This window comes from Bubalus bubalis, chromosome 5 (assembly GCF_019923935.1).
Source record: "Bubalus bubalis isolate 160015118507 breed Murrah chromosome 5, NDDB_SH_1, whole genome shotgun sequence".
Classification (NCBI taxonomy): Eukaryota; Metazoa; Chordata; class Mammalia; order Artiodactyla; family Bovidae; genus Bubalus; species Bubalus bubalis.
Genome location: NC_059161.1, coordinates 4,096,258 through 4,111,741, shown reverse-complemented (window position 1 = coordinate 4,111,741; position 15,484 = coordinate 4,096,258). Strand labels below are relative to the sequence as shown.

Genomic DNA, 15,484 nt, shown 5'->3' with positions numbered 1-15,484 from the left:
ATCAAAAATGGGCTGGCTTTAGTCTCTTAACAAATTGGACACCGCTCCGGCGGCAGGAGCAGTCCCCAACCCAACCTACAGGCGCTGGGAACTTGCAAGCAGCCAGGGACCACTGAAAATAGCACTTCTTTTTCTTTCTTTGTGTTCAAAATTATTTTCTTTCTCCACCAGGTTTTGTTCCCCCCTCCCCCGCCCCGCAGTTGTTCCCCGTTAGTAACTCGAGCTCTCGGAGAGGTCAGATCCGTCTGCTTCGCCTCCGCTCCCCCCTTCCCGTGTTTGTTTGTTTTCTGCGCATCTCCTTCAGGGAGTCGCCGGGGCTGGCGTCCCCCCTGCTTCTTCTTTTCCGAGCAGACCCATTTCCACCGCGGCTGCCTCTTTTCTTCTTCCCCCTCTCCCTCTGTCCCCGAGCGTCTCGGCGCTCTCCCATCGCCCCGCCTCTGCGCTCCCCGCTTCTCCTTCTCGGATGAGCTGAGAGCCCCCGGGGCGAGTGTATATGGAAATAGTGGGGTGCCGAGCCGAAGACAGCTCGTGTCCTTTCCGCCCCCCAGCCATGCTCTTCCACGGGATCTCTGGAGGCCACATCCAAGGCATCATGGAAGAGATGGAGCGCAGATCCAAGAGCGAGGCCCGCCTGGCCAAAGGCGCCCAGCTCAACGGCCGCGACGCGGTAAGGAAGGGCCGGCGGCCGCGGGAGCCGGGAGCCCGCGCGCGCGCGCAGGGAGAGCCGAGTCGAGCCGCCGAGGCGCCCGGGCGAGGGTGGCGGTTCGTAGGCGCGTCCGCTGCGATCGGCGGGTGGGTTATCTTCTGTTCCCTGGCTGCTGCGGGGTAAGAAAGGGCCCCTTTCTGATTTAGCTACACTCCTGAGAGCCCGAGCTCGCTCGTCTCCGCCGCAGCTGGTCCGGGGGAAGCAGGGCTAGTCGGGCACGAGAGGATGGCGACATCCTCTCCGGCGGCGCAGACGCCGGTTTCCCAGCCCGCTGGACTCCCGGGCGCCTCCCCGGCGAGGGTCGGCGGCCCGAGGGCGAGCGACTGCGGGCCACGGGCTGCGGCGCGCGGCCGAGCGTCCGGGCCGAGCTGAAGCTCCGGGTCTCCAGTCCCTGGGTCTGGAGACCGGCCGTTCGGGGTGCAGTAGAATGCGTCCTCCGGACGCTCGGGACGCGGAACGCGCAAAGGCCGCGATGGTCGGGGGATCTCTGGCGGCCCGGCTCGGTCCGCTCCCGGGCCTGGCGCGCGTAGCTTGATGGGGAGTCGAATAGAAGGAGGAGCGGGGCGCCGAGCCCAAGCGCGAGAACTTTATAACCCTTCCACGCTGTGGTCGACCACGCTGTGTCGATTAGGCACGTAGGGTAAAAGTCAGGCCCGCTTCGTAAAGAAAACTAATGAACAATTTCTGTGCTCGCCTTTCCCATTTACGAGCCGGAGGGGGGAAACGACAGAAGTCTCCGCAGAGTTCCAGCCAAACTGAACTGTGTAGATCCTCGGGCGCCACACCGGGAATCGCAGCTCAAACTAAGCCGGTGGACAGACTGCCTGGGGCCGGTCAGCACCAAGTAGCCCAGCTGGTGGATGCTTCTACATTTGCAAAATAATTTCAGTGCGGGGGCTGGGGGGAACTGGTCTGAGTAAAGGGCGAAACTCTACTTTTCCAGGCCTGCCAGGGTTTCATGGGGGAAAGTCCAACCCATTTCTGCTAGTTCTGAGGGAAATGTCCCGCAGTTCACCACCCACCTTTTGTGGCTATTCCGTTTAAAAACAAAAAGCGGTAATGCAAACCCGAATTTCACCGCGGGGTTGCGCTTAAGGCGAGGGGTCCCCTTCCTCGCCGGGTCGTGGGGACACAGGCGGAAAACTTAAGGCCGGCATTGGAAAGATTTTCAGTACAAAGATCTCCGAGGTATGTTTATGTCAGGGAATGGGGGCCTGTGTAGAGGTGATGGGATAACGGACCTCCCCGGAAACAGATATGGTGCTCCCTTAGTAGGAGAAGGACCGATAACCCCAGCAAGATCTGCCAAATATACCTCGATGGAAACAACATCCACCACATTATTAGCAGGAGTATTAAACGCTCTCCCTTCTCTTTTACTTTCAACGTTTGTAGGGATATAGAGAAAGAGAAATGTAATAGTGTTTGTTGAAAGCCAGTATGTGCTTGTTCAGATCTCCCTTTCCTCCAACAGCAATTTCTGTTGTTTCATTTCGGGCGAGTCGAAAGCCACACTTTTTAAAGTATTAATTATTTGAGTTCGGAAACCTCCACTATCTACACAGTCCATACCCTTCTAGCCCTTGTGGAAAAGGTTCGAGGTGATCGGCGGGTCTTTAGGTTGAGTCCAGGTTCAGACGGACGCGGCAGAGAGTACGAGTGGCAGAAGGAAAAACTGCAAACGTTTCCCCGATGACTGCCTTCGCGGAGGCGCCCCTGACACGGTGGCGCTCGCGGAGCCCGCGCGCGCGCAGGGGGAGCCGAGTCTAGGGGGTCCTCGAGTCGGGAAGGCCGGGGGCTGGCTCAGCGCCGGGGACCCGCGTGGGGCGGCCCCGCGCGCTCCTCACCGCGCGCGCGCTTCCTTGCAGGGCATGCCCCCGCTGAGCCCGGAGAAGCCCGCCCTGTGCGCTGGCTGCGGGGGCAAGATCGCCGACAGGTACTACCTGCTGGCCGTGGACAAGCAGTGGCACCTGAGGTGCCTGAAGTGCTGTGAATGTAAGCTGGCGCTCGAGTCCGAGCTCACCTGCTTCGCCAAGGACGGCAGCATTTACTGCAAGGAGGATTACTACAGGTATTCCCACCCCATCCCTTCCCCGCCTGGCGGGGCCACCAGCCCGAGCCCCTGGGTCCCTTCCCGGCTCCCCCTTGCCCAGGGAAGCCCCCCGCGTGCGCCTTCAAACTGCAGCGTGACCACCCCCGCCAGACGCGGGGGGAGGACGCCCGGGAGGGGGGGCACCCCAGGTCTAGAGCGAGGTCTAGACTCTCCCGCTCAGGTGACCCCCGGAGCACTGCTGAGGGAACTGGGCACGTCCTCGGAGGGTCAATGAACGTGTCCGCATCTACCGAGGCTAAAGCGGGTTTGGTTTGTGTTTTCCGTTTGCTACGTACGAACTCAGCCAGGCCGGTGCCTTGGAACTGAGCCGGCGGCCGGAGCAGCAGCAGTAGCTGCTGGCTGTCGGGTTTTCTTGAGGGTGGCGGGAAAATCACCTAAATGACCATGAAAAGGAATAAATAACCGCTGTTGCCAAAACGCAGGCCACTCAGTTCGGAGATGCTCTGACCGCGGGCTGGAACCTGCCCGCCAGACTCCCCAGACGCAGGACAGTGAACTGGCCGCAGCGCGTTCACTGATTCTGCTGGTGTTTCTTGGCTTGGGGACCGCAGCGATGGGCAGGCGATCCGGCTCGCTCTAGGCCGGGGCGAGAACAGTGGTTAAAAAAGAATTAGCTCGCCTCTGCAGAACTGTCTTTTCTTTTTCTCCCCCAGGGCTGTGTCTGAATGTCTTCATGCACACTCACACTTTCATAAATAACAGCACCCTTCCTGTGAATGCCTTGTAATCGAGGAGACGGTTTCACTTGGCATGGCAATTTAATATTCTTAATATACTGTTGTGAGTTAGCCAGGGCACGGTTTGTTTTGGTTTTTGTTTTTTAAAATGTTTACAGGGAAGAAAACTGAGGATCATTTCCTCGATTCTTCTTATTTTAATATAAGGGTTTTTTGTCATATTCATCAGAGCAGGTCAATCAGCAGATAAAATGAATGTATATCCAAGAGGGCGTGGGTCCTTCCCTCCCAGTCCCCTCCCAGATCTTCATCTTGGGCCGCTTCTGACCAAGCCCCCAGATGCCGCGGTGAGAGGTGGCCCTGCCTTGGCCTCCGCTAGCTCTCTGACGCCACTGTTTCCTTCCAGAAGGTTCTCTGTGCAGAGATGTGCCCGCTGCCACCTCGGCATCTCCGCCTCCGAGATGGTCATGCGCGCCCGAGACTCTGTCTACCACCTGAGCTGTTTCACCTGCTCCACGTGCAACAAGACCCTGACCACGGGCGACCATTTTGGCATGAAGGACAGCCTGGTGTACTGCCGCGCCCACTTCGAGACCCTCTTGCAAGGAGAGTATCCGCCGCAGCTGAGCTACACCGAGCTGGCGGCCAAGAGCGGCGGCTTGGCCCTGCCTTACTTCAATGGCACGGGCACCGTGCAGAAGGGGCGGCCCCGGAAACGGAAGAGCCCAGCGCTGGGGGTGGACATCGTCAATTACAACTCAGGTGGGCGCCCACCCGCTCCTGGCCGCCCCTGCCGCCCTAGCCCCGGGTCTGCCCGGAGGAGAATTCCATCTGGCTTCTCCCCCACCCCTCCTTGGTTGCAAGACAGCTCTTTCCTTAGCATGACCCTTTTCTCGCCACAGCTCTCGGTCACTCAGAAAAAAGCTGGAGGATGGAGTGAGAGAAAGATGGAGGAGAGAGAAGGGGGACGGGGGAGGGGAGAGGGAGAAAGGGAGAGAGAGACACCTTTATTTCGTTTGTGGCCAGAAATACATTCACAACCGTGGGGCCGCAGCGACTTCCCCCAAACAGGCAGGGCCAAACCCTTGTTGCCCATTAGTTAATGAGCCCATTAGTTTCTGGCTCCCAGTTGGAGCGAAACAGCCCCAGGGCAATTCCTGTGTGGAGGCCAAGTTATAGATCCTGGAGGAGGTTTCCCTGAATATTAAAAAAGAAAAAAAAAAAATCTTCGGAGCCCGGTCCCAGTGTGTCTAGAGGGGACAGACGCTGTGGTCACCAGCCCAGAGTTAATCAGGGAAACAGTTGGCATGAGTGTTGAAAAACCAAATCCCTCATGTTGGCGCAGAGTGGCTGGAGGGGCGGTAGTCACTCTCCAGAGTCCATGGGAGCTGGCCTGCCCCTTCCCTGGGTCAGGGGACCGTCCAGCCAGCTCACTGCCCCTGTGATAAACCCTCCAGACACCCAGACCGTCCCTCCTCCCCACCCCCCACCTCCCAGCTTTCTCTCTTAATTAAAAACAAAATAAGGTAACAGGCCAGAAAGCCCTTTTCTTCCTTGCTTGGGGGCCACACCCATCACTCATCAGTCTCACTACCAGTACCCCTTTGGCAGCCTGCCCCCCCCACTCGCCAGCCCCCAGGTGAGGATGGTGACAGGCCCCCAGGACCACAGTCTGCCTCTAAGCAGGATGGAACCTCTTCCTGTGAGTCCCAGCACACTGGGAGGTTACAGAAAACCCTGGAGCTCACTTAGGGGCGTCCTCAGGACTGGTTTGTTCTTGTTCAGTCGCTAAGTCCTGTCTGACTGTTTGCAGCCCCATGGACTGCAGCCCGCCAGGCTCCTCTGTCCTTCACCATCTCCCGGAGTTTGCTCAAACTCGTGCCCTTTGAGTCAGCAATGCCGTCGGACCATCTCGTCCTCTGTCGCCCCGTTTAGCCGTTCTGACTTTCGGCGCCCTGGCCCAGCCCCACTGGACGTCTTAGCAGCAGACTCGGGCTCGGGGAGTCCTTTCTGTTGGAAAGGACCTTGGGGACCTCACAGTGGCCACCCTGCTCTGTTACCAGGCGCACCCAGATGCCAGTCGAAGGGTGGGCATCCCAGAGCGTGGATCTTGCCTGTTTTTCTCTTCCAGTCCCCACGTACCTGGTGTGGTGCGTGAGCCGCTGTGGCTCAGTAGTAAAGGGATGCTGTCCCCCCTCATAAGTGACTCGCCCAGGTACACTCAGCCAGTGTGAGCAAGCAGAAACGGGTCCTGCTCCGAAGGGGGAATCTGCCCAGCTCTCCCCTCAGCTGCCTCCTGGCTCTGATTTCACAGATGAGGCATAGCGGGGGTGTCCCCGAGAAGGTGGGGACCTTTGTCCCAGGGGTTCAACCCTGGGTCACTGGAGGAGGAGGGCCCACTGCTGGCTGCAAACCTCGCCTAGATGGGTCAGTGTCCCGCAGCGGGTGCATCCCTGGGTTTTGCCAACCCCCTGCTGGGGATCAGGGCCTCCTGCTGCCCCTCTGCGCCTCGGCCAGCAGGCTGATTCGGGGCCACGATGCCCAGCGTGGTTACTCGGGCTCCTTTGATGCGTGGTCCCAGGGGCGGCCAGGCAGGGCACCGATTGTTCTTTATTAATAGAAGATGACATCGGAATCTCTAGCCACTCACCAAGGCCCTAATGCCCTAATTAGAGAGAGAGAGAGAGAGAGAGAGAGAGAGAGAGAGAAATAGAGAGTGGGAGAGAGACTAGCCGGGTCTGCAGAGAGCAGGAAGCCCCCAGCTCCCAGAAGGTCCAGAAGCGTGGGGAGGAGCTTTCTAGCCAAAGGCGGCAAGCCTGGTTTCTTCGATTGTTTGTTTAACCTAATTAGCTTCGTTTGATTTTGCCTTGATCTTACTTTACATTAGAAAGATGCGGGAGCTTTAAGGACAATAAAACTGTTTCTCCTGCTTCTCCGAGGAGCACCAGAGAGTACAGATTTATTTCTTAAAAAGAAAGAGAATCTCTTTCCTCTTCGACCATTCCACTTCCATTTCCAATTCGGCCATTAGTTTGCAAATTAAGGCGCTGCAAGGTTCTGGAGAGAGCTGATGCTTCTGTTCATTAAGGAGGGAGCGGTTGCGGAGGCCTTCGGAACAGAGCCAGTGTGCATCACAGAGCTAGTAACTCTTAATTAACGTCCACCGCATCCCTTTGGGACTTTCCCTAGAGACACGAGCAAACAGCATACAGTTCAGATCTGGGTGAAATAACCTAGAGAAACTGGGTTAAAGATGCCTGACCAGAAATCAGCTTACCACTAAAAAAAGTTCATGAAGCCAGTGCCTGTTTGTTATTACAAAGAAACGCTTCAGTGAATTAAAACCACATTAAAAGCACAGAAAATAAAATGGACCCACAGTTTTAGCGCCTTATTTTATCTTTCTTTGAAGCCATCTCTGCTTAAATGTAAACTAGTCTCAGAAAAGAGTCACGTTGCTACTAAACAGATCTGATTCATACACTGATAATATTTTCAAACACATGTACACAAAATATGTTTGACTCTGAATTCCAGAGATGTGAAGCTAGGCAAAGATCCGTAAATGTTTGACATAAGACAAGTGCCTTTCTTTGAGACTGTTCCTAATATCTCTTTGTGTAGATAGCAGACGGATATTTTAGAGCCACAGGAAGTCTATTTGGGATGCTGCTTTGAAATGAAACCCTCCGGGGTGAGAAGAAGATTTAGTCTAGGGCCAATAGCTCTGGTTTGGGTCGTTTAGTATTAATCGGGAGACTAGATTTTTGCCACTTCTTGAAATCTCCCCTCCTTAGGTTCTTTCTTGGCTTCCAAACTTCCAAAGCTCCCTGAAGTTGTTAAATTAGCCTGGCACTGACCCCTAGTGGTCTCTGTGGGATCAGTTCTCAGAGGGTTGCATACCTTCAGAATAGAAACTCACTTCCGGATAGGTGACCATTTCCTAAGTGATCAGAGAATAAAATAGTTAGATCTTCTTATTAATTTTATAGTGCCAGATGTGTGTACCCACAGGTGTATATTTAAGACAGTTTTAAGAGAGTTATCATTTCATCTCATAATTCAGTGGGCAGGGAGGGGGGTACCCCTGTAGCTTTAAAAGTAGGCCCTGGGGAAGCACAGCCCCCTGCAAGTTTACATAAGGCATTTGTAGTTAAATTTAAGTCGTTTAGGCTGATACACTGAGTTCCTCTGTAGATGACACAGACTGGGCTATTAAATGGCATAATATCGTAACTGATCCCACAGTTTGTCTGTTTATATGAATACCATCTTAATCAAGAGCTAACTTAATCTTTTTGCACACTGAATTGTATTTTGTTTGAAAACAAGTCCCATAGCAGTGTTTAATACACTGAAATTCTCTACTGAGTTTTAAATCAGCCATAATGGATACAGAATGCATATTCAGAGAAGTCGTTTTTTATCATACCTGTCTATAATTGTGTGTGTGAAAAAAATGTCTATAATTATTTTTCATTAATTCATTTTAGAGACTAATGAGTAATACAGTTTGGTTAGGAATCAAACTCATTTCTAAGAAATAGTAACTTGTGGGTGGGGGTTGATGCTAAGGGCATTATTTAAGTACCAAATTAAGTCTTCTGCCCCAGGGTAATATTCAGTTTAATAAGCTGTTCAGGAAGAGTTACACATCACTCACCTAGGACAGGATTGAAATCTTATCTGAAGAAGCCTCCAATGACTAAGGTGTGCCTCTTTGACTGTTTTGGCGTGGCTACATTTATAATCTGGTTGTGAAATACAGCTCAGTTTACTGAGATAAGTATGGTTTTATAGTAGGTCATAAGAAGCTGTTTCATCCATTAGGGGATACAAAAGGGCAATTCTGTAGAATATTTGAACTTGACATCTCTCCCCGGGGGTGCAATAGGATAAAATGTAAAGCATATTCTATCCTCTCTATATTTCTGGTTACCTGGTGCCCTTTCAGTGGGGTTTAAGGGGTCTCTGTTCAACCTTTGGCTGTGTGTATCTAACTTGCAGTCCATCTCAAGTTGATCTGACTTTGCATGAATAGTCATTGATGATTTTATGGATGAACAAAAATTCAAAATCTTGATGTGAGGCTCGTTGAATTCCTGGCCCCGTGTTGGACATCGAGGGTCCAATGGCGAGCATGATAGTGTCTTTCTTGCCAGGAACTTGCCTGCCCTCTTCACGGGTCTCATGGAAACGTGAACAAAGGAGTCACTAGTTCATGCCTACTCTCATGACATTGGGGAGAATTTCTTAAGTGGATTTTGTGATGCAGGTGACTCTTGTTGTTGGGTCTCTGGATGTATACTGATTCACTGAAAGTGTTTTTTAAAAAGTAATTCTCACCAAAGCATTGGAGAAGGGAATAGCAACCCACTCCAGTATTCTTGTCTGGAAAATCCCATGGAAAGAGGAGCCTGACAGGCTACAGTCCATGGGGTCACAGAGAGTTGGACACGACTGATCACACACGCGTGCAACCAGAGCATCGCAGGCATATAATATTTTATCAAGCAGAACAGAACAACTAATCGTAAGAGATGTCTCACATTCTTCAAGATTCTGGTTTCTCCCACAGGCATGTGATCACGTTGATTTTAGATATTCTATTATAGTGCACTAAAATGCTGGATGGTCAGTCTGAATATACATCAGATAAACATCTGAAGTAAGGTGTAAAGGAAAAAAAAAATTGCCATGCCCTTTAAATTGCGAAAGTTGGCTGAATCAGTAAACATTTAACAAGGTGTTTTCCTTGTAATCATATTTCTTATGCAAAGCTAGGAGGTTATCGGAAATGACCTTTTAAATGCGCATCTTTACATCCTGGGGATGAAGACTTTCAGGCTGGTTTCAAAGGCTGGGTTGTTTTGCCCTCAGTGTGGAGGGGGCTGTGTAGGGGGGTAAAGGTGTCACTCCCCTCCTCCTGGCCTGCCAGCCAGGGGCACAGCTCACACTCTGGCTCTCACAGGACCAGAGCAAAAAGGGCCACCATCTGAATGGGACATCAGGGTCTCTGAGCTGGGAGTTGTGAGGAGAGATTCTGGCATGAACCAAGTGAATACAGACCTGGGCTCCTTCTCTTTCAGAGATATCTATTCCAGTGACTCCAAGGGAAAACTCTCTTCATCCTGGTTAGCCCAATGTGAACCAGTTACCGCTAAAAGTCCTCAAAAGTAATATTCTTCTGGTTATGTAAGAATCTTGCAGGCTTTTATTTTGTAACTTCTCCCCCTCTTCTTTTTAACTTTTTCTGAAAACATTCTAGGATGTGCAGAAAAGGCTAAAAATTGGAACTTAGATTCTTCCTTCATTGGGAGGGGGGCGGGGAGATGGCTCTGTAAAACTTTTAGACCTGAGAGAGCTGAAATTACTGGCTTGCATATCCCTCCTGTCTTCACAGACTACACCTCGTTTCACAAACACAGACGAAAGGAAGAATCTCTGAAAGCCGTGTGTGTGGAGGGCCAGCGTGCTCATACACATCACAGAGTAGAAGAAGGTTTTTTTTTTTTTTTTCCCTTTTCAGTCTTGGAGATTTCTCTCACTCGAACACTTAGACCTTACTCATCTTCTCAAGTCTTTCTAGCAACCATTAAGCCAAAGAGATTAGATTTATCTAATAATTTGTCTAAATGTATTAGATGTATCTAGTACTTTTCTACTGCATAAACTTGGGGTGGGTCCACGCTTAATAGCCTAGTTTGGCGGACTTGGGGCGATTAGCCTCCTTCTTTTGTCTGGATCCTGCTCGTAATTGGGTCGACAGCTTTCTCCACCGTTGCTGTCCCGTCACGGCAGGAGCATGCCACCTGCCATCTTTTCAGCTAAAGCAGGCCCTTGCACTGAGCCCTTGTTTTCATCCACTGTGGCTGCCACAGGTTGTAACGAGAATGAGGCCGACCACTTGGACCGGGATCAGCAGCCTTACCCGCCCTCGCAGAAGACCAAGCGCATGCGCACCTCCTTCAAGCATCACCAGCTGCGGACCATGAAATCCTACTTCGCCATCAACCACAACCCGGACGCCAAGGACCTCAAGCAACTTGCTCAGAAGACGGGCCTGACCAAAAGAGTTTTGCAGGTAAGAAGCGTCCATTGTTGGCTGTGCCTACGACTTCCCCTTGCAGTGAAAGTAGTTCTCTTCCCTGTTTGATTTCCTGAACTGCTTCTCATTAGTTTACCTTACTTACCGCCCTAGAGAGTGTACCAAACTTTTGCAGGGGCTTCCCGGAGACTGCCCAGAGAGCGAGAGAGAGACCCAGGGTCTCCTAAAATGCAGCCACATCCTCCCTACAGATGGGGAGACAGGCCCACAAAGCCAGCTCAGCTTGCCCCACTGCTCTGCAAACGCAGGTGGTGCTATCCGCACAGGCTGTGGCTTTGGAGACCTCTGTCCACGTCAGGGTCAGTGCGCACACACCTGGGGAGACCTGCTGCTACCCCCTTACTTCAGCACACTCTTGGCGGCCTCACTCCCCAGTTCCAAGCTTCCAAATTTCACGTGGATCCTTTTAGTCAGCTCCTGAAAAGCCACAAGCATGGTTAGCTGTCTCTGCAACCAATCAGAGCGAGTATTTTCCCATTTTAACCAACCGCATTTGACCGCTGCATACTGCAGAGAGACCTGCTGGCCCAGTGCCTTGCTAGGCTCATCATGGTAAGAATGTCTAACCAGAGACCCGATAGTGGGTGGCTGGGGTCGCCTCTGATGCTCTCACCCTCAGTGACAGACAGCAGGCGTTTTAAATTCCACGCACCCGTTTCCGGTTGCTTGGAGTCTGTGGCCCTGGAGGTTTTTCCTGTGCACGGAGTACTTGGCATGTGTCAGACTCAAGAACAGCCAGAAATCTGTTTCAATGATGTTCATTTCATGCGAGTGATTCTAACTTGGTGAAACATCTGCTGACCTCGCCTGTCCTCTTTCTGGAAAGACAACCGTTGAGGGATGAGGGTGTATTTCCACCCCCTACCCCCACCCCCTTGATCGCTCTGCGTTCATTTCCCCAGGGTATCTCCACTTAACCATCTGTGCCCCCAAGCGGCACTCGTTAATGCTGGGGGTGGGGGCCCCTGTGCAGCTAACAGGGTATCTGTAGTTTTAACTGGGATTACTCTGTTGTCAAAGAAAGCAGAAAGAAAAAAAAACAAAAACAAAAAAACAACGTGGGGGTGGAAGGCCCTTCTCCCCCAAGGAAAATAAACATTTAAAAAGAGAAACGTATATCCAAAACAGAATTTAAAAAGAGAAAGGGAAAGAAAAAGGAAAAAAGGAAGTATAAAAATAAACATCGGTAAAGAAATCCATTGGGATTGGTTTGCAGGTTTGGTTCCAAAACGCACGAGCCAAATTCAGAAGGAACCTTTTGCGGCAGGAGAATGGGGGTGTTGATAAAGCCGATGGCACGTCGCTTCCGGCCCCGCCCTCGGCAGACAGCGGCGCGCTCAGTCCACCGGGCACTGCGACCACTTTAACAGACCTGACCAATCCCTCTATCACTGTAGTGACAGCCGTGACCTCTAACATGGACAGCCACGAGTCCGCGAGCCCCTCGCAAACTACCTTAACGAACCTTTTCTAACATTGGGTTTGGGTGTTTGTTTTTTTTAAATTCTTCCTCTTCTTTTTATTATTATTCTAATGATTATTTTATTATTTACAAAACGATATTTTTTTCCCTCACCCCCAAGATACTTGGCAAGTAACAACGACAGCTTGGTTTGTACTGTCTTGCAGCCACTTGGCAAATGAGTTTACAGTATCGTCTCCTTTGCAAAGTGTATTATTATTATTATTTTTTGTTACAAAGTGTATTTGGATTTTAAAAGGATTAATTAGATCGTTCAGTCGGTAAGGGGAATTTTGGAATCATTCTAATAAGTGCCTCTTAAAATTGTATGTTACTTATTTCCAGAATCTCAAAGGAAAAAAAAAACAAAAACAAAGAGTGGTATTGTGATGGGCAAAGAATCATATGCCCAGTTACATGATTAGGCTAATAAGGAATCAGATAATTGATTAAAATTATTTTTTAATCTTGCAACTGTTACCTGTACTTATGAAAGTTTGGAAACTTCACGTTGTCTTTTTAAAAAATTTTAAAATGCAAAAGTTTTACTCATTCCTTTTTCTTACAAATGAGGAATATGGTTAAAGAAACAATAGCTAATCTAAATATTAAAGATTAATTAGATGGGAAAATCTAACCAGGAATGTGACTTTTATTTTCTCTTAGGAGTATAGTCCCAACAAAACTTTCTTACTAGTTATTGCTTTTCAACGTTTGAAAAATACTTAAACCTCCTATGTATCCATGAAAATTCCAAACAGAATTTGAAATTTTATACATTTAACCTTCTCAAGCTGATGATAGGTATGAAAGCATTCTTTCTAAATTATTTTTCCCCAGGGAAAATGGAAATAAGCAAAATATAATTTTTTAAGAAGTTAAAAAAAATCAGTATAATTTAATCGATAGCTCTTAATTGGCTTTAGCTGTACCATGATATTGTATCTGGCATTCTATACAAATAAAGTTAAAACAAAAAACTTAGTAAGTAATATTAACAATGAAAATTCTTTGGTTTTGTTTTGCTTCATTTTACTTTGGCACAGGTTGATGTATTTGTCAGAAAAAAAAAAAAAACTTTTCTGACGTTAGAGATTTGAAGTTCTTAGTTTAAAGATAAACTCAGAAGCCTTGTGGATGCGAATCTGAATATATTTCCTAGTTTACAGTAGCATTTTTTTTCTTTTAATTTAAGCTAAAATCTTAATGGTCTGGGCAGTGGTGAATGTTCATCTATGCTTCTGTTGTAGTTAAATATCAATTAGATTGTGGATTTCCTAAAAAAACATAAAATAAAAAAGAAGTCAAGATACATGTCTTGCTTTAGTGGATTGTTAAGAATAACTTTGCACATATTCTCCACTTTTCGGACTCCTTAAATCTCCTCTGGCGTTCGAAGTGGTTATTTAATAGATTTTAAAGGTGTCCTTCTGGTTGTATAAATGTGTGGTTACATATTGACAGTTCACTGCCCACATTAAAGTGCATTATTGTAACTTTTGCTCAGGGTCTTTAGAAAATTAGCACAGAAAGTAGCTTATTTTTTAAAAAAAAGATGATGGAAGATAAGTTAACACTGTAACAGAAGAAGGTGTTTGCCATTATATATTTAGCAAGTGTGGTTATCATCTTATATGGAGCTTAAATCTTGACTTTTCATATTTCTATTACATTTTGGGCATTTACCACTAACCAGACCAAACAACCTTGGTAAGGCTGAGATCTTATGAATACACTTTTACAGGTAAAATATTGATACTTATAAATTTTGTTCTTTGACAGAACAATATATGGTACTATAGATCTACTTTATTAAGTAGACTAATTATAACTCAGTTCTCCTACGTGCCTTATGAGATAACTTGGAAGTAAGTTTGTGAAAAATCAGGATATATGTGTTGTTTGTTAAATTAACTGTTTTAGGCCCTTTTGACACCTCACTAGTTTTGTACTGTTTTACCTCTTATTTCTGAAACTCTTTTTATGGTGTATCCTGTTAGAGGGGACAGACATGTCATAGAAAGCAGTTGTGCACTCTTTCCAATATAGTTGATAAATTCAATAATCTTATATATTGAGCTTCGTGTTTATAGTACAGTAAGTGGTCTAGCAAAATTGTCCATGTTTCTTTGTTTATTGAGAAATGCATTGTATAGAAACTATTTCCCTTAAATATTTATGGACCAAACAGTTGTGATATATCCTATTAAATTTGTGTGAATAAACCATTTTGAATCTAAGGACTTTTATTTCCCATCAGTTTTATTTAAGGTTTAACTGTACTAGTGTGTTTTTGATATCTATTTGTAAAGCTGTTAAAATGGTAATACAAAATTTTTTAATATACAGACATACAAATAGTTTTTAGATTTCCAAACTTACGATTCATTTTAAGTTACCATTGCATGTGCAATGCAATTCAGCTTAGAATTACCTTTAAATATATTTTCCTACCATAAAAGTAATGCCCCATGGATTTGACTCAGCCTGATTTTTAGAATTAAAAAAAATAGATAATTAGCAGAAAAAGGAATTGCATGAAAAGAAACCTTAAATATGATTACGTTTCATGTTAGGTCTATTGAGCACAAATGGATATTTGTAAATCTAAATAGAAATTGAAGACCCCTAAAAGCCAAGTTGCTCTGGAGTTAATAAATTGTCACTATGATTTTTTTCAGGGAGAACAAATCTTGGGGCATTACAGCCAAACATCCCGACGTTTGAAAATTCCCTAAAGTATTAAAAGAAGGGGAAAAGTTTGATCGGAAATCCACTGCAGTGAAGACAAAGACAATATTAGGTTATGATAATCATACATTAAAAGATCTATTGAGCCAAAAAAAGAGAGAGAGAGACAGAGAGAGAGAAAGAGAGAGAGAGAGAGAGACCAAGAGACTTAAATGTCATTTACTGAATGTTAACAAAACTTCTGTTCTTTATGCTGTCTAACACAAATGGAGGCTTAAAATTATATGATTTTAAACAAAGTGAGACAAACCATGTATAAACCAGAGCAGCCAGGCAGTAATATGCCCACCCCATAGCTGAAGAAAATTATTCTTGGGAAAAAAAAAAATCCCACACATTTGTCAAGCACACTACTTGTAAAATAAAGTCCAAAAGCATTCATTTCACCTGCTTGCTGATGTGTTTTAGTCCTATCTGTTAATGACATTTTCCAACTGTAAATTCAAAGAAAAGCTATCCCTCATTTAAGAGGCTAGGGATCAGAGCCCGTAATTGTAGCATTATTGTTCACTCCTTCCTTATGAAACAGAAACCTCTGCATGCACTGTCACACCTGTTGCTCCTAGTGTGCATCTCTGTATGATGACTTCTCTTTGCTGTTTCTTGTATGATAAATAGCTTTCATGAATAAACATCTTATTCGATGGAAACATAGTTAACTTTATGT

The 15,484-nt window shown here is 47.4% G+C and overlaps 1 protein-coding gene across 2 annotated transcripts; it reads left to right on the top strand.

Annotated features, from left to right (window-relative positions):
• LHX9 (LIM homeobox 9) lies at positions 1 to 15,203 on the top strand. 2 transcript variants are annotated; one of them, XM_006064870.4, is made up of 5 exons: positions 1 to 667; positions 2,575 to 2,777; positions 3,903 to 4,258; positions 10,378 to 10,580; positions 11,821 to 14,294. In XM_006064870.4, the coding sequence occupies exons 1-5, from the start codon at positions 494 to 496 to the stop codon at positions 12,076 to 12,078; spliced, it is 1,194 nt and encodes a 397-aa protein (XP_006064932.1). In that variant the 5' UTR covers positions 1 to 493; the 3' UTR covers positions 12,079 to 14,294. The 2 variants fall into 2 exon arrangements, with proteins under 2 accessions (XP_006064932.1, XP_006064934.1); XM_006064872.4 differs by lacking the exon at positions 11,821 to 14,294 and adding an exon at positions 14,748 to 15,203 and having other exon boundaries at positions 10 to 667.
• Positions 15,204 to 15,484: the final 281 nt, after the last annotated feature.